The sequence below is a fragment of the Cavia porcellus genome, unplaced genomic scaffold (genome assembly GCF_034190915.1).
Source record: "Cavia porcellus strain 051 isolate PalLab524CR breed Dunkin Hartley unplaced genomic scaffold, mCavPor4.1 scaffold_6, whole genome shotgun sequence".
NCBI classification, from domain to species: Eukaryota; Metazoa; Chordata; class Mammalia; order Rodentia; family Caviidae; genus Cavia; species Cavia porcellus.
The window spans coordinates 97,038,300-97,066,096 of record NW_026947489.1 but is presented as its reverse complement, the minus strand read 5'-3'; the positions used below and the strand labels follow the sequence as shown (position 1 = coordinate 97,066,096).

Here is a 27,797-nt window from a genome sequence, read left to right as displayed (position 1 = left end):
CTAAGTGGTCATTTATTGCCATCATCATCATAACCACTGCTGTATGTTCTCACAGCCTACCTGGACTGGCATAAAATAGAGTTCAATAAACACTTACTGAATAATTTTGGCAAACACACTTAGTTTATATCTCATATTTCTGACCAAAAGTGCTCAGTTGACTAATTATATCTCTAGAAAAGTTAATATAATCCTCCTGCCGACTGGTTATCTGTGAGTTTAGCACTTATGTGATGAATTAACGTTATACAACAGCTGGGCTGTTGTAAATTACTAAGAGCCCTAGTTACAGAATCTCTGAATTGCTTCTGGGCTGTCTGTGGTTAAAATGTTACAATGACATCCTCAATGGAAAACACAACCCTGAGTCTTATCAGGGCTAACAGTTTCCTACTAAGTGACCACAAATGCCTCTCAGTCCCCAAAGAGGCTACTATTGCTACAAATAGGGAAAAATAATCTCCAGAAAAGGTTTTCTCTTGTTTAAAACATTTCAGCTCCTAACATCTTTAGAGATGGAAAGACCACTGGACATCAACCTAATAGATTTCAAGTATCCTGAAGCCACAGAACTCTTTAAAAATTTTAATGGAAAATTCAACACTTTAATAAAACCAGGGTGGCCTTGAACACAATTTGGAGTAGAAGAAAAAACCCTACTCAGCCACAGACGCTTCCTCACTTTCCCCTCCTCCAAATGCCTCTGCAGAACCAGGAGACCTAGGACACACAGAACTGAAAAAGACAGAACCCTGCCACCTTTAGAGCTGATGATGAGGACAAAAACTAAACATAGCACATCTAATAAGCTACAGACACAGGGGCCACTGGGTGGCCCCTGAAACTTTCAGCATGACTTTGCAATAGGAGTAGTGACAGTGACAATGAGGGGATAAGCAGAGCTGTGTGCCATAAAACCCTTGGGGTGCAAGCTGGTATTTTAGTTGGCCACATACAGAGGAAGAAGATTTGCTGAGGGCTCTGCCTGAGTGAGGGCACCTCAGTGTGCCCATGGTTCACATACACTGGTCTCCTGCATGCTGCGGCACATCTGCATGAGACAGACAGACTTCTAGGGGGAGCCCCACCTGCCCCACAGGGCCTACCTTGGGCTGGAAGACACGGTTCTCCTTTCCAAGATGGTCCACGATCCCAAAGATGCACAGCGGCCCGGCAAAGCCCAGCAAGTCGGCCAAGATGCGGAACGTGCTGCTGAGGACCAGGCGTCTCCCGAAGGCATGGCAGAGTGCCCGCCAGATGGCCCTGGCACCCTTTGCACTCTGTGTGTCCTTCCGCTGCCCAGAGAGACCCATGGCCAGTCAGAATGGCCGAGGGCTCATTCATGGCAGGGCCCAGCTCCCAGGATGTCCCCAGCTCCTGCTGTCTGGGGGAACCCAGTGGCCACGAACTCTACAAATCAATGAACTCCAGGAAGAAATCATGGAATCACCAAGTGCACAGCTGGATGGGCTCCTATCAATACTCATTGTCCAGATGGGGAAACTGAGGCCAGAAGACTGCTCAAGGTCACACAGCTTGTCAGGAACTATGTGGTGAACACAGCCTCACACTGAGAGAGATATGTGCCACACTTACCCGTGACCACCTGCTACTGTCTGCCTCAGTTTCTCCCCTGGAACTAGGGCAGAGGCAGTGAAAGAACACTGGATTGCGAGTCACGAGACTGGCTCTGCCACCTACCAGCTGTAGGCCAGTTCTGGGCAGCGGTGGCCTCACTCAGGGCCTGTTTCCTCCTTAGTGATACAGGGAGTCCTCTGCCTGGCCAAACTGAGTTACTGTAATCCCTGCCTTCCAAACTGGGTGAAAAGTCCCACAGTCACTGAGCTGCAGAAGGATGAGCAGCAGGCTGGGGAAGTCCAGTGGGGTTATTTTCCTCATCAGGTCCTCAGTTTCCCCATCTGGACAATGAGTATATTGGGCCATTCCAACTGCAACTGTCCTATGAATCTGTGTGACTTAAGGTGCACATCTTTCCTTCATTGGACCTCAGTTTGCCCAGCTGTCCCACCAAGATTTTGACCCAATGTCTCCCCAGATCCTTGTCTGTAACTTTACACTAGAGGGCAGGGAATGGGTGATGTGGCCTTGCCCCCACTGACCGCTTGGGCATCGAAGGCCTCACAGAGCCGCCGGTAGTTGGTGAGAGCCCTCATGGCAATGGGCAGCTTCCCAATGGCGCGCAGGTCAATGGGCTTCTTGTGGGCCGTCTTGATGAAGGCGTTCATCCACCAGTAGGTGCCCTTGGACAGCAGGTTCACAAAGGGCTGTAGAAATCGCACACCTAGGTCCTGCAGGTCCTCGGGCGGCTTCACCTCCCTTGGTGTCTTGAAGAAGATGTATCTCTGTGGGGCATGGCCGGTGGGTGAGGGCATGTCCTCACCTCGGCTGCCCAGCTCTGCAAGGATCCAGGGCTGTGACAGCCACGCTGCACCTCAGACAGATGCAGCTGCCCTGCCTCCAACTATTTCCCAGGAAAAGGTTCCTTCAACCCCGCTTAGTGCCCAAAGCCAGGGTGTCCTCAATTTGTGTCTACACAGCAAGGTCTTCTGAGACCCACTGGCTCTGCTGGGTTGAGTTTAAATTGAATCCGAGGGGAACATGGATCCATAAAGAAACTGTCACATTTCACAGAGTATACAGAACCCAAGTCAGATGTGAGTTGAAATCCTGTCTCCTGGACCAGCCTCATCTAACATGCTTTCCCTTCTCTGAAGGAGTTGGTGCCTGGACCCCAGGGGTGCTATGAGGTGAGGGAAGGTAGAGCAACCTGAGAAAGGAAAAATAAAGTAGCACTTCACTCATCAGAAGGCCCAAACCAGAAAGGACCGCAGGACGGGAAAGCTTTTCTCATTCATTGTGAGTGGCTGATGCTCTGTGACACTGACTGAACCTGTAAATACATACAGCCTTTGATCTGGCAAGCGCTCCTTGGTCTCACTTCCTCAAAAACAAAAGCACCAATACACACAGATACAAGTGTATTCAATATGCATAACTTATGGCGGCAAGCACTTGGCACCAAGGTGAACACCCCTCAGGAGGGTGACAGGTCGTCCCTTGATGAAACATAATGCAGCCATTAAGAAAACTGAATTAGGGATGTCATGCGGCTTGGAAGGAGTCCTAAGGCATAATTTGCTGGGTGAGAAAAGCACAATGCAGAAAACCATGTAATATGATCCCGTTTGTAGGAAGCAAATATTTAGGGAGAAAAGCATCTATTTACATGTGTTGAGAGAAAAAGAAAACCTGAACAGATATTTTAGAAAATTGTGTATGGCGTTATATTAACACAAACAGTATGGAAAGACAAACTAGGTTACTCCTCTGGTTAAGCAGGAAGGTGGGGAGAGAGGCAGGGAAGGAGAAGGCTGACCCGGAGGCAGGGAAGAGGGAGGGAGGATGGGAGAAGACTAAGGATTACAAAGCAAAGGACACAGCGCCCTCAGGCCTACTCATTAAAGAATACGCATGAGTACGTGAAAAGCACAAATTAAGTCTCCCTGCCTCAAAAAAAAGGAGCCAGGAGAAGAGCCCAACCCTGCCCTGCCTATGAGAAATTTCTCTCCCTGTCTATGAGAGTCACCCACCCTTCACCCTGGGTGAACCAGGTGTCTTCTCTTCACCCTCTGGAGCCTGGCAGAGAGGCCAGGGCCCGAGGGATGGCTCCCCAAGCTTCTCCCAAGAACCCCAACCCCTCTTCAGGACAAGCAAAGCCAGGTGGATTCTTCTTGGGCATGGCCAGCTGCAGCCTGGGACCTTCCCTGCTCCTGCCCTGGCCCAGGTGCACCCAACGGTGGCCTGCTTACCCTCACCCTGATGACGTTGACCTCCACGAGGAGCAGCATCCCGTACAGCACTACCAGCAGCCCTGTGAGGCAGAAGCGCAGCTGCGAGAAGCTGATGGCGTGGTGGTAAAACTTGACAAACTTGATGGTCTTGGTGACGAAGGCCAAGATCCAGTAGATGAGCAGAGCTGGACAGAAGAGCACAGGAGACGTGTGTGCACACGTGAGTGTGCATGTTCACGTGTGTGCAAGCATGAGGGAGAAGAGAGAGAAGACTGTGCCCAGGAGGGGGTGTGTGCACACATTTCTGCTAAGAGATGCATGTGTGTGATTACTCCACAGAGCGTCCCCTTGAGACGGTGCTCGCACATCACAGAGTCCATCACAGGCATCAAGGACCTCATCGGTCAAACTGACCACACAATTCTCCTTTAAACAAAACATAATCAGAAGAACGGGAAACTTATTTCTTGAATTTAACTAAGGTTCAGGCAATGTGCCAAGGAAGCACTTAACCACATCATCTCATTTAGTCCTCAGGACAACACCGTAGGGGGAGAACTGTCAGCACCCCCACCTTAGCAGGCAAAGGGACTGAGGCTCACAAAGGTTGGGTGACTAAATGCAGATTAAGTGTCCGTGCTGGGCTGGGCGAGCAGCAGAACCCAGGTATGCAAGCTCTAAGCTCTGGTGACTTTCTTGTGGCATTCTCAAACTGAGAAGGTCTTCATGCTCATTTATTTTGCAGATGAGGGAACTGGGACTCCAGAAAGGAGCTTGCTGTCGGGTCATGCCAGAAAAAGAGTGGGCAACATATGGAAGGTCCTCAGCATGGTGAGCCTGGCGTGTGATGAGTGCTCTGGGCATCAGTTGATGATATTTTCATTATCTCTGGATTTCAGATTTGGGGCAAAGTGATGGTCAGAAGCCATTGGTGGATTCTGTTCTAAATTCTTGCCCTTCCCCCTAACCTCAGTCAGGGCAGGACAGCAAAAGCCAGCAACACCCAGTTAAGTCATCCTTGGTAGGGGTTGGGAGTGCTCTAGCACCACAGCTCCCACCCTCCCAGCGCCTACAGCCACATGCAGTAAGACTCGAGAGGACCCATGGGGAATGAAGGCCACCCGCGTCCAGCCTACCATCCCAGGGGACAGCAGCTGGCATCAGCGGCTCTGGGCTGGGAAGCAGATCAAGATGTTGGCCTCACTACACGGCCAGGGCAGAGCATGCCCAGGGCAGCTGATGCCATCTACCTCAGGTCCCAGTGAGGGCCCAAGGACAGCGGGGTAGCAGCCCTCAGCCTGCAGTGATGTCCTTCCAGGATGGACCAGGGTCCAGGTCACAGGAACCCACTGCAGAAGCCCACCCTACCCCTGTGACCCTGCTCTCTCTGCAGATTCTTTCTCCGGGATCAGAACTTCTCTTATCCTTAGTGAGGACCCTTGCTGGGAGCATGGTTTAAAAATGCACCTCACACGGTCTCATCACCGATGTGCTCTGATTTTGCCTTCATAACAACCCTGCGATTGAGGCAGGGGCTTACTCCTCCTTTCCAGGGGAGGACACTGAGGTTCACAGAGCCCCCGTGTCTTATGCCAGGTCACGGAGGGGGCTAGTGGTGGACCCAGAGGGCGTCTCCCTGGTTGTACCCTGCAGGGCTGAGCCTGCAGCCTGTTCGCAGACACAGCAGAATTCCCTGTTCGGCTGGGAGAAGAGGTGCAATGGGCAGACAGAGACGCAGGCTGCTGCTGGTGAGCTCCAAGCCCTGGGTCCCCAGCCCGTCTCTCCCCCTCTCCCTGAGCCTGGCACCCAGCCCTTACCAAGTTTTTTCCCATTTTCCTCCTAGCTACGTGGAATCCATCCACTGCTCTCTACCCCCATGGCACCCAAGTCCAGGCCACCAGTGTCTCCCGTGAGCCACCTTGAGGCTTCTCACTGCTCGCCCTGCTTCCCCCTTGCCCTTCTCCAATCCTGCCTCCATACAGCCATAAATCCTCTCCGTTTAAAACCTCTCCGTGCCCTCATGTTTGCAGCGGTGCGATTCACGACAGTGAAAGAATGGAAGACCCAGAGGCCCCTGGCAGATGAATGGATACTAAGACATGCAATGGGATGTGATCCAGCCTTCAAAGGGGGCAATTCTGACATGCACTACCCCCGGGGTGGGCCAGGAGGAGATACTAGGAGAGATAAGGCCGTCACCGAAGCACAAGAGTGTGTGCTGGCAGGTGGATGAGGTTCTTGGCATAGTCCAACTCGGGGACAGAAAGCAGAAGGTGGCTGCCAGGGGCTAAGGGGAGGGGGTAGCAGGGAGTATTGTTTAACAACCAGTGAATTTCAGCTTGGGAAGACAAGAAAGTTCCGGAGGTGGATGGTAGTCATATAGCAAACAGCATGAACTGGGAGGCTGATAAAATTTAAATTGCTTAAAAAAGTGGTTAAAATGGTAAATTTTATGTTCTGTATATGGTACCACACACATGTACATACCCTCAAAAATCCAAATTTCTCCCAGTGAGCGCCCATTGCTCTTGGCATAGACACAAAAACCTGTGGCTGCAGCCTTCACAGCCCAGCTCCTCCACTCTCTATGCTCCAGTCACTCTCTTTCTTCGGCATTTGTTAACGTACTGTGTTCCTGCCACCACAGAGCCTTTGCACGTGCTGTTGCCATTTCCTGAAGCTTCCACCAGTTTCAGTTCTCAGCTCAAACATGTCTTTCTCTTAGACTATTTCCTTCTCCTCATCTGGAGCCCAGAATTATGGTTCATGGAACACTCTAAGACACATCACTGTCACTTTTCTGTAGGACTCCAGGCCTTTGACCAGCCATCAGTCTTCTCAGGGTGCTGGCACTTACCCTGGGACCCCTGACCCTCGCTATCCCTGCAGCTCACAGGCGCACTCCCTCCATTTTCCTCTGTTCTGGAATTTCTGCCTCTGTACAGCCCCTTGTCACAGGGAGTCAAACTCCAGCAAGGGAAGCGAAGGGAGAAAGCTCCTGTTCCTTTAAAAATAAAGGGCGAATCACACAGGGGTGAAGGTGGGTGCTCAGGGAGAGGGGAGGTGAGGTGCTAGCTGCAGTATGAGAAAGCAAACTCCTCAAGGGCTGACAAGGTGTCTCCAGGGGGCACCGGGCCTGGGTGTGGGGGTTAACGAGGGGTTCTCTGAAGATAAGGGGCTGCTCCCAAAACGGGAGGAGCAGGCTCTCCAAAGCCCACAGCTAACATCTCCCCTCTCAACCTGCTGCGCCAGCCCCATCTACACTCACAGGGGGTCCTGTGTTGGGAGGTCTCCTGGATGATTCCGACAGCGGGGACCCCACCTTACACAGGAAGGTGGACCTGTGAGTAGAACACACCCTCTGCTCCCCCATAACATGGTGACAGCATTTCATGCTCACGGGTGTAACACAGGGCAGACGGGAGGAAGCAGAGATGAGGCAGGTGGGCAGCGCTGTACAGAGCCTGGTCCACAATGCAGGCTCAATAAAGTCAGCAAGAGTCACTGTCATTTGTGCCTGGGACCCAGCACATGGGGTCAGGAGCTGCAAGCGGGCACCCTGCCCTGAGCCTAAGTGCTGCCACAGCGTAGCTCTGTGCTAGGCCCGTCTCTTCCCTCTCCATGTGACCTCGTCCCAGATGTCACCCAGAAACCCACGATTGCTGACAATGCATTCCCTGCTCTGCTGTCCCCAAAGGCGCAACTCACTCATCTTCTTGACTCTGGAGTTGGCCGCCTCTGCCACAGCTCAGCTCAGTATGTCCTATGAGACTGACCCATACCATACCAGCTCTGCCCCTGACCGGCCCAGGGGCTAAGGCCCACAGCCTGGGCATCTCCCTTGTCACCTGCTGGGCCCCAGCCTAACCTCCTGCCACTCTTTCCCCTGCTCCCTCGGCTCCACCACACTGGCCTTCCTGCCAACTCTGTTCCTACGGAAGCTTCTGCATTTGCACGAAACACAGTCTCCCCAAAATGCCTGCACACCCACGCTTACCAGAGAGCCTCCTGACCACCTTCTCCAGGCAGCGGCACCCCCACCCCCTCCTTCCCACATCACCGTCTATTTGTTCATCTTTGACCTTTGCTTGCCTACTTCACCAGACTGCAAGCTCCACGAAGACGGGATGTTTTTGCTTTTGTTTTTTTTTTTTTTTTTTTTTGATTTTTGAATCTCTGCCACCTGGAACAGTGTCCGGTACAATGTTAGTCCTCAGTAGATGTCACCCAAAGGCACCAGACAAGTACCCCTTTGTCCCTCCCTCTCCCCTTCCCCTACCGATCAGCAGCTTAGGGAAGTTGGAGGTCTCGATGTTGTGATAATAGACCACGGAGGTGACAGCAGCCATGAATGCCATCCCAGCTGGCATATACAGGTGCAGGTGGCGGGACTCAGTCACCCTAAGGGTGGGGAGAGAAGGATAGAGAGGGTGTCAGTGTGGGGAGGGCTTGTGTCCACTGCTCAGCACACAGTGGGTCTTCAGGCACACTTGCAGCTCCATTTATGATCCCAGCACCTCTACACAGCCCAGACCCGAGCATGCCGCCAGGTCGGGGGCCAGGAGCCCACATGGTGATGCTCTGAGGGCTTGGTGTTCAGGCTGGGGAATCCAGGGCTTTCTTTCCCGGGGACTTTGCTTACCAAACATGGAAACAGGAAGTCAGTTTTGCCCACGGCCACAGGAAAGCTGGCACTGCCTTTTGGTAGTGAACCCAGCTGGGTCCCCTTCCTGGGCAGTCCAGGTGCCAGTGCATCAGAGCTCAGTTAGTGACACAAACAGCATGAGCCAGCACTGGCACCGGAACAGCACTGCTGGAAGTCAGCATTTGCTCAGCTCTTACTGTGTCGGGTGCAGTTCTAAGGACTTGCTGTACATTAACTTGTTTAATGATCATACACTGAAGCCATCAGGGGTAGTCTCCCCTATTTCATGGTTGTAGAAACTGAGGCAGCGTAACATACCCAAGATCACTGCTCTCGTCTCCTCCTACCAGCTCGTATCATCCTCGTTTTCACTTCCGTGGGCCTCCGTGGTGGCAGGACTGGCCTGGTGATGAGGCCCTTGGTAACTACAGCCTTCCCCAGACCTCATCTTCTCCATGACTGACAAGGAATCTCACCTTAGCTCACCCTGACTGCGCCCCTCCCACGGTCCCCCATGCCGAAAGCAAAACCCTCACGGTTCAGCATAGCACAAAGGGCCCAGGAGATGTGGTCGCCAGCCCCTTTGCGAGCTCTGTCTGGTCTGCTCTTCCTGCTCCAGCCGTGTTGGGAGCCTCTGTTCCAGAGGACCTGCCTCAGCCTCCTGTCCCGGTGCTGCTCTTGCTTGCAATGCTCTTCAATCCAGTGTGCCAAGGGTCCCTGCCCAGGAGGAGCTGACAGTACAGAGAGGGCCACCATGCCGAGAGCTACTGTCTGACTATGCAGTGAAAGGCGGGGATGCCGCAGACAGAGGCTGAGGGGACACAAGGGAATGGACTGGCAACCTGAGAGAGCCTCGCAGAGTGGGTGGCACCAGGCTGGACTTTGAAGGATGAGTAGGAGTTTAACAGAGAAGGAGGAGGGACATGTGGAGAAGAACCCTACGTTGAAAGGCTCTGGCAGGGCCAAGGTGCAGGTGTAGAGGCAGCGTGGGCTGTTCATCAGGTAACATCCACCCCACTATGGAAAGAATCACACGCTTGATCCGCTGGCAGTTTCCCTATCAGCCCTGGGAATGGATGGTTTAGCAGCAGAGCAATTCCACACCTCTGTGCCCCTGGCTGGTCTGAGGGTGGCCACGGAACCCAATCCACGGGGAAGGGACATGTCGGGAGCACACTGCCTTCACCCTTGCCCTTTCCTTCCTAAGTGACACCTGGGGTGGCACAGTCCCTTTGGAGCATGGGGAAGACATGGCTGATGCACAGAATGGTACAGAAAGACAGGAGGAGGCTGGGTCCTGGCTGACACCACTGAGTTCCCAAAACCAACCAGAAAAAGACCACTTCTAGGCTTCTTGTTAAATGAGATCACAAGCATTGATCCTTAAGTCTACATTAGTAGACATTCTCAGGCAAAGGTCTTCACACTAGTTCTGGAGGTAAGAAAGGGACAAGACCAGAGAGCAGGGGCTGGGGGTTTAGCTCAGCGGCGTAAGCTCCTGCCTTGCAAGCAGGCAGTCATGAGTTCGATCCCTGGTACCGATAAAAAAGAAAAAGACAAAAAAAGAATGAGGTATAAAAAAAAAGACCAGAGAGCAGTCAGTCATCACTGGGAACAACTAACACTGTGCGGGAGTCTTCAAAACTCTTTCCTTCGTACCCCTTGAAATAATTCTGAAAACTTTATATACTCTCACACAATTTAAAGCTGGCTCACAACACGTTGTATCATGAGTTTAAATAAAGAATTATTTTTTACAAGAAAAGGTAAAATACTAACAATTTTATAAGGAAAATAAGTAGAGGATTATCCATATTGGAATGATATTTCATGAAACAGCTCATTATAATAGATTTTAGCTGCCTTACTGAATGATACCTTAAATTAAGTAAAAGCTGTTTGTATACCCAGACTTTATCCAGTATATAGTGATTTGGGGGTTCATTCTAGTTTCTATCCATCCATCCATCCATCCATCCATCTATCCACCCATTCATCAATTCATCCATCCATCTCTTCCTTATAATTCTGTGCCACGTTGGTTCTGAATCCAGAGCATCTTACACAAAAATAATACCCTAAGGAAGGCAGGGAGCCCTATGGGTTTAATATGCCTCAATTAGTCATAAAATGAAAATTTCCCTAAACTAAACCCAAGCTTGAAGACCACTGCCTTAGCTATCTCCCACTCCTGCCTTCCCACTAAGTTTCCAGACAGACTTGAACACCAGGCTGGGGCACCCAGGACATGCCACAGGGCAGTGCCTGTGACTTCTCTTCTCCTCCACCCCTTTCCCATGCCCCTTGCTGGGCCTGCCTACCCAGACGTGTGGGAGCATAAAGGCTGGTGATGAAGGCCCTGCTCAGGAGGTGACCTGTGCCTCAGAGAAGGGCTGGCTGTCTGCAGTGAGCTGCTCTGGGGCACAAGTGCAGCTGACCGCCAGCAGGAAGGAGTCCCTAACAGAGTCCTTCCATTTTCCCATGGGAAGACGGCACCTGCCCAGGGCTCTGACACCCCAGGCTCTACATCTAGACCTTTCACTAACTTCATCCTCCACGGCTGCCTTCTGATACTGAAAGATGGGCGACTTGCAAAGTATGGAGCAAAAGTGTTAGCAGAAGACCCAGGTCTTCCTTCTTGATGGGCAAGGTGTCCTCTGTCACCCAGCTAGTTTTAACCCTGTGTGTACTCTTGGCTGAAGGTTCACAAGGCACTCCTCCCCTCAATAGCATATGTGCTGCTTTGAAGGGGGTGCTCGGGGTATGAAGCAGACTTCCACCTGCTAGTTAGGCAGCAGGGTGCCCTCTGGGCTTCTTGCTGGCATGGGGGACCACGGTTATCAGGAGGAGCTGCTCCCTCAAGGCAAGCAGTTATCACAAGGATGACTGCAGAAGCCTGGGAGGTAGGAGGTTGACTGTGGGGGGATTCCATTCCCCTGAGGCCAGCTGCAGGAGCCAGGCAGGAGTAGAGCTTGGGTGTGGGCTGATTCTAGTTCTGAGGGGCGGGGCTGAGACCCAGTGTCCCTCCCCTGCGCAGTCTCTGTGCCCAGGCAGTCACCCTCCTTTCCCTTAGGCAGACGTCTGCTCCATCTCCTCTTCCCTCACCACTGCCGCACCATTCCACCTACAATCATTCCTCACCTGGACTTCACCAATCTCTTCCCACCTCCAGCCTCTCCCTGTCGCCAGCTGCCTTCACCTGAAGTGCCATGCTGGTCACATCTCACCACACGTGACGTCTGGATTTCAAAGCTCTCTTTGCCTCCACAGCTTCCCTGCAAGTGTTTAACACTATGGCCCCACTGCAGGACTCCCCACTGTTATCTGCTCTGCTCTCTCCTCAACCTCTCTGCCAGTCAGAACCCTGGGCATCCTTCAGCCTCAGCTCCAAAGCCTCTGCAACCATGGGGCCTCCTTAACACTGCTTCCTCTCTCCTCTTAGAATACTTGTTTGTAACAGGAGTTTATTTATTCTTGTAAGCACTTGACAAATTTGCACTGTGAATACCAAGATGAATGAGACCCAGATTCTAACCTCCAGGCCTTCCTGACTCAGGAGACAGTTCTGCAAATAGATACAGACTTTAATATCCAGTTTCATCCGTGCTACAGCAGAGGCGTGGGGTGCAGATGTGAGGCCCACAGAAAAGGGGGAGGGGCGAGCCTTTAGGGATGAGCTAGAGGCAGGTGGGTGGCACCGCCCAGTGACCCAGGGACTGTTATCTTGCAAACAACTGAGAACCAAGGAAAAGTCTTAAGCAAGAGTGAGTGATATGCTTAGTCCTCTGCCCAAGAAGGCAACTTGAGCAGTTTGCGGGAGAGGCCTGGCACTCGAGCATTTACTTTTATGACCTGTCACTCAAGAGGTCAGCAAATAAAGTAGCTACCTGTATACAGGCAGGCTGTTCAGGTCTCCCTGCCCTGGAAGAGTTGGGACATTCTAATACAGGAGAGAGATCACATTATTTCACTTGGCCTTGGCATGCAGATCTGTGTCTCTTTGCCCTCCAGGGCTTCAGGCACGGTCTGGGTCTCACATGTGTCTACTGTCTACTGCCTGGCACTAAGATCCTGGTTCACTTCATACTGGATGAAAAGTTGCTGGATTTAATAGCAACTGGCACTGGCTTGTAGAAGGTGAGTGAGCTGGGGCCTTTCCAGAAGCATCCAGGAGCAATTCACTCCCTTGAGTCCTCATTCACTTACCCGTCGGACAGGATGCCCTCAGCGATCTCACACACCAGGACGAAGAGTAGCATGAAGGTGAGGATCCAGCGCAGGTTGTGGCCAGGGAAGTGGAGCCATGTGCTGTGGTGGATGTGTACCTTGGAGCTCTGGCTGCCCCATCCTGCCGGCAGAGATGGTAAAGGTAAAGGTCCAGCCCACCTGGAGAAGGCTGCAGGAACAGATCCTTTTCCCCAATGCTTGGGCATTTTGTCCAGGGTACAGGTTCCTACACATGTGTGTGAGGATTCCCCAAAACTGGTACACAGGAAATGAACATCCTGGCTGGTCGTGGTTTTTATATACCTGTCACCTCCTGCATGAGGGTCATCAATAGACCATTCAGTCTAGAATAGAAGTATAAATGCCAATCCTTTTAACTTTTTCATACATGTGTGTGTATTGCATGTTTCTTTCCTACTTCTGTCTAGCTGTGATAAATAACAAGCCATTTGCTTCTATAGTAAGTTCTTTTTAATTTTACGACCATCCTTCCTCCTCCCCAAAGCTGCATGTGCATTTTATGATTTGCGAATCTCAGAATGAAAGAACACATTTTGAACAGGCAGGGTGCACCCTTGCGTTGCCAGGGCTGACTTGCCAGGGCTAGCAAGGTCTTGGAGAGAGATGAGGGAGACTGGGTGAAGATGCACACACCGACTGCCCCACAGATTGCCCCGACACCGGTGCCCAACTTTGCAGACCACTTTCAAGCAAGCAGACAGAAGCTCGGTGGGGGCCCCCTGTGTCCCGGAGTAGCTCAGAGAAGTTGCACCGGGGAGACGCGCGCCCTACGGGGCACTAGGAAGCAGGATACCAGACCCCAGCTCCATTTCTCCTCGCCCAGGGCGCGGGATCCTCGAGTCAGAGGCTACTGATCACCACCGAGTCGGGGCGAAGGCGACACAGGAGCTTGCGGGGCCTCCACCCGGCTCCCAAGCGCAGCCTGTCCCAGTCCCAGGCCCAGCCGCAGCGACAAGGAGCGAGCCTTGGGGGAGGGGTGACCCGGCTGCAGCCGCTGCGCCACTGAGGGTGCGGCAGACCCCTCCCGATCTTCCCGGAGCTCCTGAGGACCTCCGCTTTCCTCTGGCTCCATCCTCGCGGAGGAGAAACTTGGGGACCCCGTGGGTCGGGAACGCCCGTTGCGTTTGGCGCGGGTAGAGCGGCACCCCAGAGAGTGAAAGGGCGAGCCGGAGTGCCAGTGCAGGTGCCCGCGGGGGGACCCCACGGCAGGGCAGCCCGCGGGGGCGCGAGTGGGGGGCCGGGGCTGCCGGGCGGTCCCGGGCGTGGGGCGCGCGTCGCCGCCTTCCCTCCGCCTCCCCATCCCTCGGCTCGGCTCCCCTCCTCCGCCGCCCGCGCGCGCGCGCTCACCGATGAAGAGGATGGGGAAGGTGATGAAGAGCAGGAAGACGTGCGGCACCACGTTGAGCGCGTCCACGAAGCAGCCGTTGTTGAGGACGCCCTGGTCCACCCGGTAGGCGGCCGAGTGGTTCTCGCTGCCGCAGAAGGCCAGGGGCATGGCGACGCCGGCGTGGGCTCCGCGGGCTCCAGCTCGGACTCCGCCGGCTCCGCGCGCCTCCCGCGCCTCGGTCCCTGCGCCCCGCCCGCCTCAGGCCCCCGCCCCCCGCGGGCATCGCCCCGCCCCGCCGGCGCGCCCCGCCCCCACCTGCGCCGCGCCCCAGCACCTAGGCCACGCTGCCCCGCGGGAGTCGCTGTCCCGAGTGCCTCCGGCGCTGCAGGAGGGAGGGGGCATTGAGGCAGGTGGGCATGCGCGTGTCGGGAGAGGAGAGGGTCCCTGTGGGCCGCGAGTTTGTGGACTGGGAGCCCGAGGGTAAACTCACCTGGGCAAGGCTGGGAGGGTACAGTGAGAACCGGAAGGTAGGTGGGATGCGGACAGAGTGGCTCAGGGCGCCTCCCACTCTGGGCTCTAGGAAATGTTCAGAAGTGGGCTAGGGGCAGCCTCAGAGGTAATCTACAACTTTCTCACAAGGATCATGCAACACTTGCTAAATGCAGTTGTAATCACTCCTGTCATGGGTTGCTTCTCAAACAGTCTTGCTAAACCACCCAGGGTGGGCTTCAACTTGCAATCCTCCTGCCTCAGTCTCCTAGAAACAAAGCTCAGGGACTGACCCAAGGTGTCCTCACCAGCTCCGCAGATCCTGCCTCTCCACTGTCTCCTGTTATTCAGGCCTGTGAGACACCATAACTTTGCAATGACTACCAGAAAAATGGGAGAAAGGGGTGCTCACCCCTGGCTGAAAAAAGGAGGTGCAGTAGAGGTACATTGGGGAGAAGAATGTGAGGGTGAAACCCTTTTTGTGTTTTTCCTATGCATGGACTGAATTCAGACCTGGGGAGGGTGGGTATTATTAGCTTGACCTGGGACAGGCCTCACAGGTTCCAGGACAGGGTGAAATTGTAAAGATAATGTGGGGCCTTCTTACACTTTTCCATGAGATTCTCACAGGGCTATGCCTCAGGAATGTTTGTATTATAGTAGATTTTTGGTTAAATTTAAGGAAAAACTTCTGGATTTGGGGTTATGGAGTGTAGGTGCATGTAGGTGCAAGAAGGGTCAGGGAATGTCAAGGAAAGAGCCCTTTAGCCCTTTTCCTGGGAGCTTCTAGAGCCTGGGCTAACACTACTTAGAGCCTTTCTAGCCCACTGCCTCCCAAAGCTAGGCTTTGCCTCCTAGACCCAGACACTACAACTGAGGGTGCAGCCTGGGGTGGGCAGGGGCTCAGGGGCCCATGGTCTTATTCAGTCCCCAACCTGTAGGACTATCTCTGAAGCAAAAAGACTTTGGCTTTTCAACATCAGCTAAAATAGTGAAAACGGTGACACTTAATGTCCAGCACTAGGGACAATGCAGCCAAACAGAAAAAGTGTATGAGCAAAGGCTGGAGATTGAGTTGTGTGTGTGCTGTGAGCTCAGGCACTATAGTGAACAGCAGCCTGCAGGGGCAGCGGAGACCTGAACATGGAATAGGCTAGCGCTTGGTATGTGTTAGGGCTCAGAGACGTGTGCACTGTCGCCATCTACTTTCCTTACCGATGAGACCCTTAGGTTTAGAGAGATGAGATCGTGTTCCTGTAGTCACTCAGCAAGACTTCTTTCTTTTAAACTTTCTTTTTCTTTTTTTGGAGGAGGGGTTCCAAGTTTTTTTTCATACTTTCAGCCTGTTGCTCATTTTTGTAGTTTGAGCTTCAGTGTTTCACACTTTTGGCCATGCTGTGTTTCTTTTCGGTAGTACACTCATGCACCGCATAATTACATCTGCTAAGCCTGGTATACAGGACAGTGGCCTCATAACACTGCATGGTCCAATGATGTCACTGATCTCTTAGTTTGTGTAAGTCACACTTGATGTTCACATGACAGCATTATCTAATGACACATTCTGGGAAACAATGTGTGGTAAACAATGCATGACAATACTCATATCTTTGTTTTCAAAGACCACGCTTTCTAGTATTGCCTCCGCCACTGCTAGTTTTATGTCTCTGGACAACCTCATTTTTAAATGGAAGTAGACTTGGCCAGTCAATGTATGGCTGACCTCCTTCTCACAGTGAACTGAATGCTTATGTCCTCCCAAATGCCAGCTCCCCAGATCGCGGTGTTAGGAGGTGGAGCCTTGGGGAGATGCCTAGGTCATGTGGGAAGTAGCCTCATGGATGGGATCTATGCTATAAATAAAAAAGTCCTGAGAGAGTTCATTTGCCCCTTCTGCCTTGTAGGGTTCCAGTGAGAAGACAGCTGTCTGTGAAGCCCTCACCAGACACTGATTCTCCTGCCACCTTGGCCTTCGGCTACTGGCCAGTGGAACTGTAAGAAATAAGTTCCTGTTTTTGATAAGCCACCTGGTCCATGGTTCTTTTGTCATAGCTGGCAGCCTGGACTAGAACACTTGTGTACTGGTTAGAATTTGGGGAAGGAGGGTAGCAAGCATGAGCAGTTCTGAGACTGCAGGTGATTCTGTGTGGGCAAAGGGAAGAAGCCACGTGGTCAGAGAAAGAACTCTCCACTCTGGCCAGTAGAGATCCTGGAGGATGGGAGTGTGGGAGACAGGGGCACTGAGACAGATGCACAGCTGCTGCCTAGCATTTATCCATTCCAAGAAAGCATCACTTAGATTCCCCTCTCATGACCCATGTAGAGCCAAAAATCTTTTTAGCTAAAATGTGTACATTAAAATTTCAAATTGGTGGATATAATTTCTCAGTACTGTTTTATTTTTCTGATAGCTAGTATGTCCTCGAAAAGATAATTATTTAATGTGTTATGTGTGCTCGGGCTAGGGCAGAAGACAGGGCCTGGAGAAGCTTTGGAAAGAAGGTCAGAGAGAAGCAGCCCCTTTTCACTGCAACTGGAGTAATGGCATCGAATCTCTCTGCTATCTCAAACACTAAGCCCTGGCAGGACCAGGTGGGGAGGACAGCATGGAGATGCTGCTTGCTTCCCTAGTGGGCAGAAATATCCCGGCACAGCCAGTGGGGGCAGCAGTCTGTAACTGAGGTGATAGGTACTAGATGCTTGTTAAGCAGCTGCGGCGTGCCAACTGAGTTCCTGTGTAACCCTATGACGTGAGTCTTAGTGTCCTTAGGAAAGTGATCCTGGCTCACACAGTCCTGTAGGATGCAGAACTTTGGTTGGAACCCAGATTTGGCTGGGTTTAGAATCCATTTGCTTCCTCTACCAATGGCTATCAAAAAGAGATCGTGCCTCCTAATGTGGACACACTAAAATGTCCCTTCTGTGGGTCCCCCTGTGCTGTGTACAGTCTCATCATCGCCCTCACTGCCCACACTGGGATGATTCATTTATGGGTTCTGAATGCCCCACTGAGCTGGGAGCTGTTAAAGGGCTAAGACTGAGTCTCAGAGGGCTTCAGTTCTGGCACAGAGTTAATAATGTCAATAAATATTTGTAAAGCAGATGAATGAATCAGTGGATGCATTGAGTGAATGACTCCATCAGTGATCGTGTTTACCCCTGGATGTAACAGCTGTGTACTTGTTCAGCTAAGTGGAAAATTGACGCCCATAAATTGGTTTCAACCTTCTCACTAACTTGCATGGTGCCATCAGAGATGTATTTTCTTTGTTTTTGCAGATTACTCTTCAATCAGGGATACATTTTTACTGGTCTCTGAGACTGTGCTAGGCACCCTCTGAATTGGCAGAGATAAAACAATGAATCCAGGGCTTGCTCAAAGGATGCAAGTCTCTTGGGAGTTTCTAACACCGCACTATTAAGGTTTATGTTTATTTTTATCATCGCTCTTTTTTGAGAGTGGGGTTAACCTCTTTTAAATCAGAGGCAGTTTTGCAAATGTGATAAAAGCTTTGGACTCCTATTCAAAAAGGGATCCTTATGCTGGGGTTTGTAAACACTATCTAAATCCATCTGAGGACTCTCACTAAGAAAAGCAGGCCTGGGAGTTGCTGGTGGGTGGCTTCTGGGTGTTGTCGTGTCTGGAGTTGTATCAGGTAGGGTTTTTCCCAGTGGTACCTGTCAGGGGAGCGGTAGGCCTGAAGGTAGGTCTGTGCTCTCAGAATTGCCCTGGCTGGATGAAGGATCTATATAGCCAGAGTAGTCCAAGCTGTGCCACCTACAGCCAGACAGGAAAGAGCTGCTTTCTTTGAGGTGGCTGCCTTCACTGCCTGCCAGTGATGCCCACCGAGAACCTGCCACTGTCAACCTGGCTCTAGCACCCTTCATGTGGTTGTGGACAGGGAAATAATGCTTCATCAGATTTCTCTGAGCTCCTGTTAAAAGCCTAGGCCTCCTGAGACTTGAAATGTACGACATAAAGAACATAAAAATAAGGAATTGTGCTTTCTCTTTCCCTAGAGGCATTCTGCCCTCCAAATACATGAAATTTAGACCAGTAGCTATTTGTCTAGGTAATGTTTCCTTTCCAAAGGGATAATAAAATGTACTCAGCAATTCTGCTTTGAGGCATAGTCCTAAAAGAATCAAAAGCAGGACCTTGAGGAGGTATTTTTGCCTCCATGGGTGGATATAGCAACCCTATTCACAGAAGCAAACAAATGTGGGAGCAACCCAAACATCTACTGAGAGATGGATTGGTTAAATAAAATGAAGTAATATATGCAATGGAATACTTATTATTCAGTCTTAAAGAAGAAGGAAAGTCCAACATAAGCCACAATAGACAAACCTTGAGGACATTAGGGAAGTGGACTAGACCAATCACAGAAGAACAAATATGCAAATTACCTGGAGTAGTCAATTCATAGAAACAGGAAGTAGAAACGTAGTTGCCAGGGGCTGCTATCCTAGAAATTCTTGTTTGTTTGTTTGTTTAATTGGTACAGAGCTTCAGTTTTACAAGATGACACATATTTAGAGATGGATGATGGTAATGGTTACACATTGTAGGTGTTAATGTAACTGAACTGGACTCAGAAATAATTGAGATAGTAAATTTTATGTTATGTGTAATTTACAATTTAAAAAGAGTAATAAAACTTTCCTTATGTTCAAGAAGGCCAAGAGGTTATAGCCAGAACCGGGTCATAAGATTAAGTCCCCAAGGTGACAGGAAGTTGAAATTACTGCCCCGCGAGATAGTCACATTTCTAAGGGTCAGTATGAGAATCCCTAATTCTTTCCATCCCTCCTCAAAGAAGCAAAATTGTTTTTCTCCCTCTTCTCTGTGCGCAGTGTGCAGGGAGGGGGGTATTCATCCTCTGTCTACAAAACAGAGACCATCCATTGTTTCCCACTCCTTACCTCTCCTGCCGGAGAATTTTCTACTGGGTTTTGTTTACATCATCCCAGAGGTAAAGTCTGGGTGAAAGGGAATGACATATGTATTATCTATTAGAAAATAGTTGACAGGAAATCTCCATCTCTTCTATCTCCACGTGCATTTGGAATAAAATTAATAACAATGAATATTAAAACCCCGACACATACATGCATGCCTTTACATGCTCAGCTGGTGGACCCTCTGGGGAGCAAGGGTTGCTTCCATTGAGAAATGGAGACTTCATGAAGGACTTTTTGCACTGAGTGCACAAGCAGACCTGTACCCATTTGCTCCAGGTACAGGTAGGGCACAGAGGCAGAGTGCCTGCCACTAGGACACTCCAGCCCTAAGGGACAGCAGGCCCTAGCCTCCTGTTTCTGCAACATCACAGCAAGATATAGATTTATCTGGCCAAATATTTGAGTGCTACGACTCAGTGGAGTTCATATATAAAATTAACCTTTGCACCATCTCTTGGCTCTATCCAGCTCTGGTTTAAACAATAAATATTAATTTGAGAACCAAGAACTGTTTCAAAGCACTTTATTCTGTCTCTTTTGATCCTTACAATTCTATAAAGTAGGTATTATTTATAACCCTTTTATAACTGAAGAGCAAAGACAGAAATTAAGTCATGTGGCCAAGGTCTGATTTCAGTTTGTACCTCCCAGGACTTTTGGGGAATAAATGTTGGACTCTATATCTCAGCTCTGAGGGTCTTGAGTTATAGCAGGGCCTCTCATTTTCTCATTACTCATCCCCAAGTGGTGGCCAAGCAGCCATCTCCAGCAGCTGGGGGTTACTTAGTCCATCCACACACCGAGAATCCACAGGACCTTTCCAGGGTAGGTCCCTGGAAAGGAAAGGCAGTGTCATGGTTTATGTCAGTGGCCCCAGGCCTCATGCCTTTGCATTATGCATTTGTGATTGGTTCATTGTCTAATGCTTGGATTGATGGTGTCAGTGCTACACGCACATAGGGGTGGAGGCAGCATACATTGTAATGGCATGAAAAAGGCATGTCTCTCTTGCCAGTTTTTGCCTTGCTGTTTGCAGCCGCCATAAACTGCGCCCCACCATGCCACCCTGCCTGGGAGCCAACTGAGTACGGACTGAAATCTCCAAAAACTGTAAGAAATAAGCCTTTCCTTTCCCAACTTTGGGCATCAGGTATTTTGTCTCAGTGACCAATAAAAAATAACTAAGACAGGCAGGAACCAAAGGAAAAGAAGGAGGGGGGCACTTCTGGGGGCAGCAGTGCTTAGGGACATCCTTTGTGCTTGCTGAGATCCATTTCAACCCTTCTTCTGTAGCCAGACTTTCTCTGGTTTTCCTTTTGGAACACATCCTTCCCCTTCATTCAGTCTGTGGGGTCCTGGCAGGATCAACTCCATCCCAGGCTCCACGAGTGGAAGTTGACTCTGGTCTAGCTAATCAGGGGTGACCACATGCTCATATTGAGCTACTCAGGGTAACTCCTCAGCACAGAGGTGTGTTTTATCCACTGGCTTACACTTCCTGTTAGAATGCATTTGAAATAGTGTAGGAAGAGCCAACCAGCTGGGTAGAGCCAAGAGATGGTATGATGGTTAATTTTATATGTGAACTCTGCCGGGCCATAGCGCTCAGCTATTTGGTCAGATATATCTATATTTTGCTGTGAAGGCATTTTTTAGAGGAGATTAACATCTAAATCAGTAGGTGTTGATTAATTCACTTCCATAATGGAGGTGAACCTCATCCAATTAGCCTTAATTGAAAAAATGACTGATGTCCCCAGAAAAAGAGGTCATTCTGCCAAACACTGTCTTTGAGCTAAAATATCAGATCTTCCCTGGTTCCTGCTGGCCTGCCTTAAAGATTTTGGACTTGTTAGCCCCATGATTGTGTGAGTTAATTCCTTTAAAACTAAAACAAAAGAATACTCTTTCTGTCTCCATACATGCATACAAATATAATTGCTCCTACTTCTTTGGCAAATCCTGACTCATACAGACGCTTAGAGTCCTGATGTCAAGTCTTCAGCATTTGGATCCAGCAAACCTGACATCAAAAAATATTCCTGAACTTTTCACTTGAAAAGTCTTTTTGAGCTGAGTTTCTGTCACTTGCAACCAGTGACCCCATGTCCGGAGGGAGCAGCAGGCTCATACCCGCTGAGTTCTCAGTCAGCGCCAGGCCCAGGGCTCCCTTTGTACTATAGTCCTGGGCCTTGAAAGGCACATAGAGGCCTTGAGGAGGCAGAGACAGTGGAGGTGAAACAGAAGAGCTCTATGGCCCCAAAGCACAGGAAGTGATTGCAAGAGACAGCCTGGAGAAGAGGTCAAGGGCCAGATGATGTAGGGCTCTAAATGACAAGTAGGAGGCTGGACATTGTCATGAGGATAGCAAGGGAAACATGAAAGAGTTTCAAGCAGGGCAGAGACAGGATCTGCCTCAGGCTTTGGCTGGCTCACTGGACAAAGGGGAAAACACAACGAAACTGAAAGGAGAAGTAGGACAATTAGTTTCTGGGTGGAGGTTTTCCTGGTGTTTCTGAAGTTCAATTCTGGATGTCACTTCATTCTCATCTACTTGAAGCCGGATGGTACAGTGGTTAATAGTACAGACCTCCAGAGCCACCTATCTCGGTCTAAATCCCAGCTGTGCCACTCTTTAAGCACAGGTTTGTTAATGAATGCCTAAGTGCCTCAGTTTCTCCGGTGAAAATAATGGTATTGTCTCCCTCCTAGGGTTCATGGCCAGGATTAATAAAGTCACTATGCATTTGGAGCACAGCCCAGAGCTTGGTGACAGACACCTGGCAGAGATGCTCCTTAGCATACCATGGTGTTAGCTGCTTGGTGTGATCAGCCTCAGCTCGTGGCCAGAGAGATCCCGCACAGCTGGTAATGTGGTCTGGAGAGATTGTGAACTTTTAACATTATGAAGTGATTTGTAGTGATGTTCTTCATGATGACACAGTGCTGTGTAGGGAAACGCTTGGTGCAGTGTTGGCTCAGCCTCCTGTACCAACCAGCTGGTCAAATGGAGACTCAAGTGTACAGGGCAACACGTGTGCTTGGACAGGAAGGTGAATGAACTGCAGTGATTCCTGATAACAGCATCTCAGTGTTCCGACGTGTGTGTGTCTGTGAAGACGGACATTTGTTGTTACTAAGTAGTCACACAAGTTTTCTTATTTAATTATTAAACTCAGGCTTGTGTTATTTGCTAAAATAATTTAATGGTTTAAAATAGCTTTTTTATCAGCTGTGGTACATAGAAAGTACAGAAATGCATCCAATAGTTTTTCCTTTTGATATTATAATTATATACGCAACATCATTGATACTAGAAAAATAAGTTTTTGCTTATCTATGAATTTTTAAAAATCTCAGCATGGCTTCAGTGTCATCTTGAAATAAAACAGAACCCCAAAAGAGAAAAATCGTGGATGATAGAGGAGTATTCAGTGAAAATGGACAGATGAGAACTTTTTTTGTCAAGACAAATAAAAAGGCACTATGCTTAATTTGTATGAAAATTGTATCAGTTCTCAAATACTGTAATCTGAAAAGATTTTTTATGCAAAAATATGCTGCTAAATCTGATGGCTTTCAAGGAATGTTTGGTAAAGACAAAATACCTATGAATTGAAAAAGCTTATAATCTCAACACATTTTTAGAAAAGTCTCCTATCATACAAGCTAGCTAGAGGATCAAAATCATTCATCGAAGATAACTTTACTAAGCAATGTATATAAAGCATGAGATATATAATTTGTCTGAATAAAAAAATGATTTTTTCTAATATCAGTTTGTCTCACCAGACTACAGCTAGGGAATTGAAGAAACAGGAAAATCTATGAAAAGAGATTTGGAGAGTAAAGCTGTTAGTTTCCAATTTTACATTTTGGTAATATATTCAAGTATTGATGCTAAGGACTGGCTTAACTTGTCATTTTCATTATAGATATTGATAATGAATACAATGTCCCAAAAGAAATAGTGTCTTGATCTTTGAGCCGTCACTATAACCAATATCTGCAATCTAAAAGAGGAGAAGTTTACTTGGGCTTACATTTTTTTGAGGTTTCACTCCAGTTGGCTGCCTCCAAGGCAGAATGGCAGAGGAGGAAAGCTGCTCCCGTCATGGCAGCCAGGAAGCAGTGAGAGTCAAGGGAAGAGCCAGAAAGGGATATGAATACTTCCGGGTCACGGAACCGGGACCTGTTTTTGCAACCAGACCCCGCCTCCTAATTGCCCCTGTAATCCAGTTAGCTTCCCAAAGCCCCATCTATGAGCACATGAGGCTTTGGGGGCGGGGGGACATCTAGATAGAAACCATCACAAGTGGCTTTTTTTGTGCCATTAGACACAACTAAGTGGCATGAACCTCAGGAAGCAGTGAAAATCACATTAAAGCAGTTTTCTTTAACTTTTGTCACAAAACTTCTCTGGTCTAGCTTTTAATGCTATACTAATGATGGTTGGTTAAAAAGCAGGAGGGATATATGTATATATATATATATCTCACTAATAGAAGATGATGCAATTACTGTTAGAAATTCACATTTGATGAAATAGTGCTGCATAATACATCAAGAAAATGTAATGTGCAAAAGCTTTTAAAATGGATAATGTCACGCAAAGTAGCATCAAAGCTATAAATTTCATAGGGTCTAACTGACTGAATCATCAATCCCAGCAGTTCCTTAAAAGTATGGGAACTGATTATGGGGATATCATTTACTTTTCTGAAGTAAGCCAGCTGAACTGGGGTAAAATGTTGAAAAGATTTTATGATTTGAGAGATGAAATCAAGTTATTTATGGACTCAAAAGGAAAATTCATGCCAGAACTTAAGATGAAAAGTGGCTCGTAGATTTAGCATTTTTGGTGAATTTGACTGCTCATTTAAGTGACTTAAACAGGTGTCTTCAAGGTGAAAATTAACTTATCTGTGCTATGTTTCAAAATGTAAATCTTTGAAGATAAAACTTAAATTATACCAAGCTTAGGTTATGGCAAACAATTTTGTGTTAGATACCTATGGTCTTGCTAAACCCATGATGTTAGCTAACTTTCCATTACTGTAACAAAATACCAGAGATAAACAACTTAAAAGTAGGAAGGTTACACTCTGGCTGGCTGTGTTGGAGGTTTCCATGACTGGTGGGTACATTGCTCTTGAGCCTGTGGTAAGGCATCATGTCACAGTGGGAGCACGTAGTGGAAGGGCCCTCACTTCATGGCCAGAAGCCAACAAGAGAAGAAAGGATCCACAGTCTCCTTCAAGCAACACCCCCATAGACCTAATGCCTCCCTCTGGGCCCCATTTCTTAAACTTTCCACCATCTTCTAACAGCACCAAGCCGGGCACTCAGCCTTATCACACATGTCTGGGAGGGACATTCCAGATGCATAGTATTGCACCGTCATGAGTTGGAAATATTACAAGCTAAAAATGCATATAAGACATCTACCTACCAATCAGCATAGCTCAGCCACACAGTATACACACAGGAGATGATCAAAGCTAAGAATTTGAAGTGAAGTTTCTGATGACTGTCTGTTGCCTTTGCGCCATTGTAAAATCAAAACCTCACAGTGGAATCATCCAAAGTCACGGACCCTCAGTAGCTGGTAGCAATCATTGCTATGTAGGCCAGCAGCAACGAGGGGGAGGCTCCAGCTGCACACCCCCGTCCCCAGAAGGACAGCTGCGGCCCTCTGCCCTCCCCACCTGCCCTCTTCAGGGGTCCATGCCTTCCCTTTCCAGTTCTCACAGAAGCTGGGCCAGCCTGGGCCCCGGGGAGCAGGGAAGTGTCACCACGGGGCAGGAGAAAACAAGGCTCTCGGCTCAGGAAAGAGATTCTTATCCAAAGCTGAGACTTGAGAATTCGTCTGGGGCTTGGTGGGAACAAGCTTCCCAGCCCACAGAGGCCCGCCCGCGGGGAGCATCTCAGAAGCGGAGGCCATACACTTTCACCCCGACTACCAGAGGCAGAGGTGAGAGGCTCAAAGCTGCCAGCTCTATGACCCTGGGGACACTGTGGGAAGCGACTTCAATGAGAGGCACAGAATACTAAGAGCTCAGAGTCCAAGAGATCCTCAAGTTCCCAGCCTTTTCGGGTTGTGTTTCTACTGTGGGGTGTGGTTAAAAGGGCTCCTCATCAATCATTTCCTCCTTGGCCTCAGTATCTAGAGGTGGGGGTTCCTCATCTGGGGACATTTGAATGGTGACAACAAAGGTCATTGGTGGCTGGATTTGATGAGGTGTTAGCGGCTGTAGAGGACAGGTTAGAGCGTGGGGATGGAAGCGATGGGTCCACCTTGCATGATGAGGGACAGGTGACATAGGGACCACAAGCTGGCTGGGTATGTTCAGTCCTAAGCACTCAGTCTTGGTCCCTGATGTGATCCCTTTGTCTGACTCAGTCCTTCTGTGTACCCCAGCCTCAGCCATACCTCCCATGGCCCCCAAAGTTGGTCAGCAATGGACTAAGGTCCCTCAACTTTACACAGATTTTCTGAATCTCTCTTTCTTTGTCTCTCAACAGTGATTGAACCTGGAGCCTTCACACTGAGAGCTACATCCCTAGCCTTTTTTTTTCCAAGACAGTGTCTCACTAAGTTGCTAAACTGCCTGCCTGGCCTGGGCTTGCACTTTTGACCCTCCTGCTTCAGCCTCTCAGAGTTCTGAGATTCTAGGACTACACCACCATGCTTGGCTGATCATTCTGCTTCTTACCTGATTAATGCCAGTTAATCTGCTGTGTACTTTGCATCAACAGGGACAACATCTAAAGGGAACTGATTTCCTTGATGACATACCTATCCTGCAGCCACAGGCAGGTGGACTTGGAATTGGTTCCAGGTGAGTTAGGCCAACTGAACGGAGCCAGGTGGTAGTGGAAGCACAGCTTAGGGTCACCTAGGATAGGCACTGATGATGACGATGACTGTGGTACTAGGATCTGAACCCAGAGCTTCACAAGGAGCTACATACAGCCCTTTTTATTTTTAGTTTAAGACTGGGTCTTGCTAAGTGACCCATGCTAGCCTTGAACTTGCAGTCCTCCTGCCTCATAGGGATAGAGTTACAGCCACATGCCACCATGCCCTGCTAGGCAATGACTTTGACAGCACATCCAAACTGAGCTCTGCAGAAGCCCAGGGAGCCAGTGACAGGGATAGGAGGGTGGTTGAAGATGCTAAGAGGCCATGAGGCTACCACCACAAGAGCTGGATCTCCAGGACATGTTAAATCAAAACCATCTTCCATTCCCAACTCTCAGGTAATTCATGCTTGCTTATCCTGGCTTTGCATGAGGTGGCTGAGATATGCATGGGATTTGCCACCTCATTTTCCCATGGAGCTAGAATCTTCGGTCCCTGTAACCAGGAGGCCCTGACTTGCCCCGCTCGGGACCTTGGGGTGACACTCCTGCTCCCACCCCTTTCTCCCTCTATGCGGTTCTGTTTGAGGTGTCTCATGGAGAGGGTGGACCCCCTAAACCTCTCTCCCACCCTGTCTTGGTAACCCCAGAAGGGTAGCTACAGTCATGCCATCCTTGAGAGGCCAAGGGACTTCACAATGAGAGGTGGCCCTCTAGGGCTTCCTGCCTCCTGGCCTCTCTCTGATAAGAACACCCCGAAGCCCCACTCAGTCGGTTTGCTGCTGCCTGAGCTCCACTCTAAGCCAGCCCGGGTCCTTTTCATCACCTCCTCACATCAAACCCGGGTCACAGAGCTGGGATCTGCAGCTCATCCTTGGACAACAGCCAAAACCTTGAAATTTTTTTTATCGCACATCCTTGCATTCACCCCCCTAGGCTGGAAAAGAAACCTGTTTATTTCATCAGTGAGCTTGGAGTGTGGTGTGTGGCAGTAATCACAGCAGGAGACCAGTTAGAGGGATGGATGGTGGAAAGAAGAGAGAGACCGGTGTCCTGTATGAGGCGGAAGAGGCCAGCATCATGGGTCGGGCTGCTCCCTCTCTGCTGTGCAGGTCTTCAGCACCTGAGGTGCTCCTTATCCAGCTGTAGTTCTGGGCCACAGGGCTGGAAATTCCTGGGTGCCACTCTGCTCTGGGTTTCAGAACACCTGCTGGAGGACTTGCAAGATTGACAGCAGGCTTTGTGTTGAAGGGGCAGGTCCAGGGCTCATGTTTTCTAGGGATGAAATTGTTTTCTCTCCCTCGACTTTAGAAGAAAGTCCTGTGGGGGAGAAGAAATAGACAAGGAAGGGGGAGGCCTTGTGGGTGACACATTCCTGGGTGAGATCCCACACTGGGTGTCCCTGTCCCAGAAGGCTAGGGCACTACCAACCACGTAACGCCCCTCT

The 27,797-nt window shown here is 49.6% G+C and overlaps 2 protein-coding genes across 15 annotated transcripts in view; both read right to left on the bottom strand.

Annotated features, from left to right (window-relative positions):
- Abcc8 (ATP binding cassette subfamily C member 8) overlaps positions 1-14,288 on the bottom strand; it is a 69,785-nt gene extending 55,497 nt beyond the window's left edge. For all 10 annotated transcript variants that reach the window (XR_010048393.1, XR_010048394.1, XR_010048395.1 and 7 more), the window contains exons 1-6: positions 14,053-14,288; positions 12,664-12,805; positions 8,092-8,213; positions 3,831-3,997; positions 2,121-2,363; positions 1,107-1,295 (exon numbers count right to left, since the gene is read on the bottom strand). Coding sequence is in view for 7 of the 10 variants with exons in the window: in XM_063251783.1 (XP_063107853.1) it covers positions 1,107-1,295; positions 2,121-2,363; positions 3,831-3,997; positions 8,092-8,213; positions 12,664-12,805; positions 14,053-14,200 (1,011 nt within the window). In the remaining 3 variants the exon portion in view is untranslated. The remainder of the gene's footprint in view (positions 1-1,106; positions 1,296-2,120; positions 2,364-3,830; positions 3,998-8,091; positions 8,214-12,663; positions 12,806-14,052) is intronic.
- Positions 14,289-27,288: 13,000 nt separating this feature from the next.
- The window catches only part of Ush1c (USH1 protein network component harmonin), a 45,069-nt gene continuing 44,560 nt past the window's right edge, over positions 27,289-27,797 (bottom strand). For all 5 annotated transcript variants that reach the window (XM_063251779.1, XM_063251780.1, XM_063251781.1 and 2 more), the window contains one exon: positions 27,289-27,670. In XM_063251779.1, the coding sequence (XP_063107849.1) occupies positions 27,658-27,670 (13 nt within the window). In that variant the 3' untranslated portion in view covers positions 27,289-27,657. The remainder of the gene's footprint in view (positions 27,671-27,797) is intronic.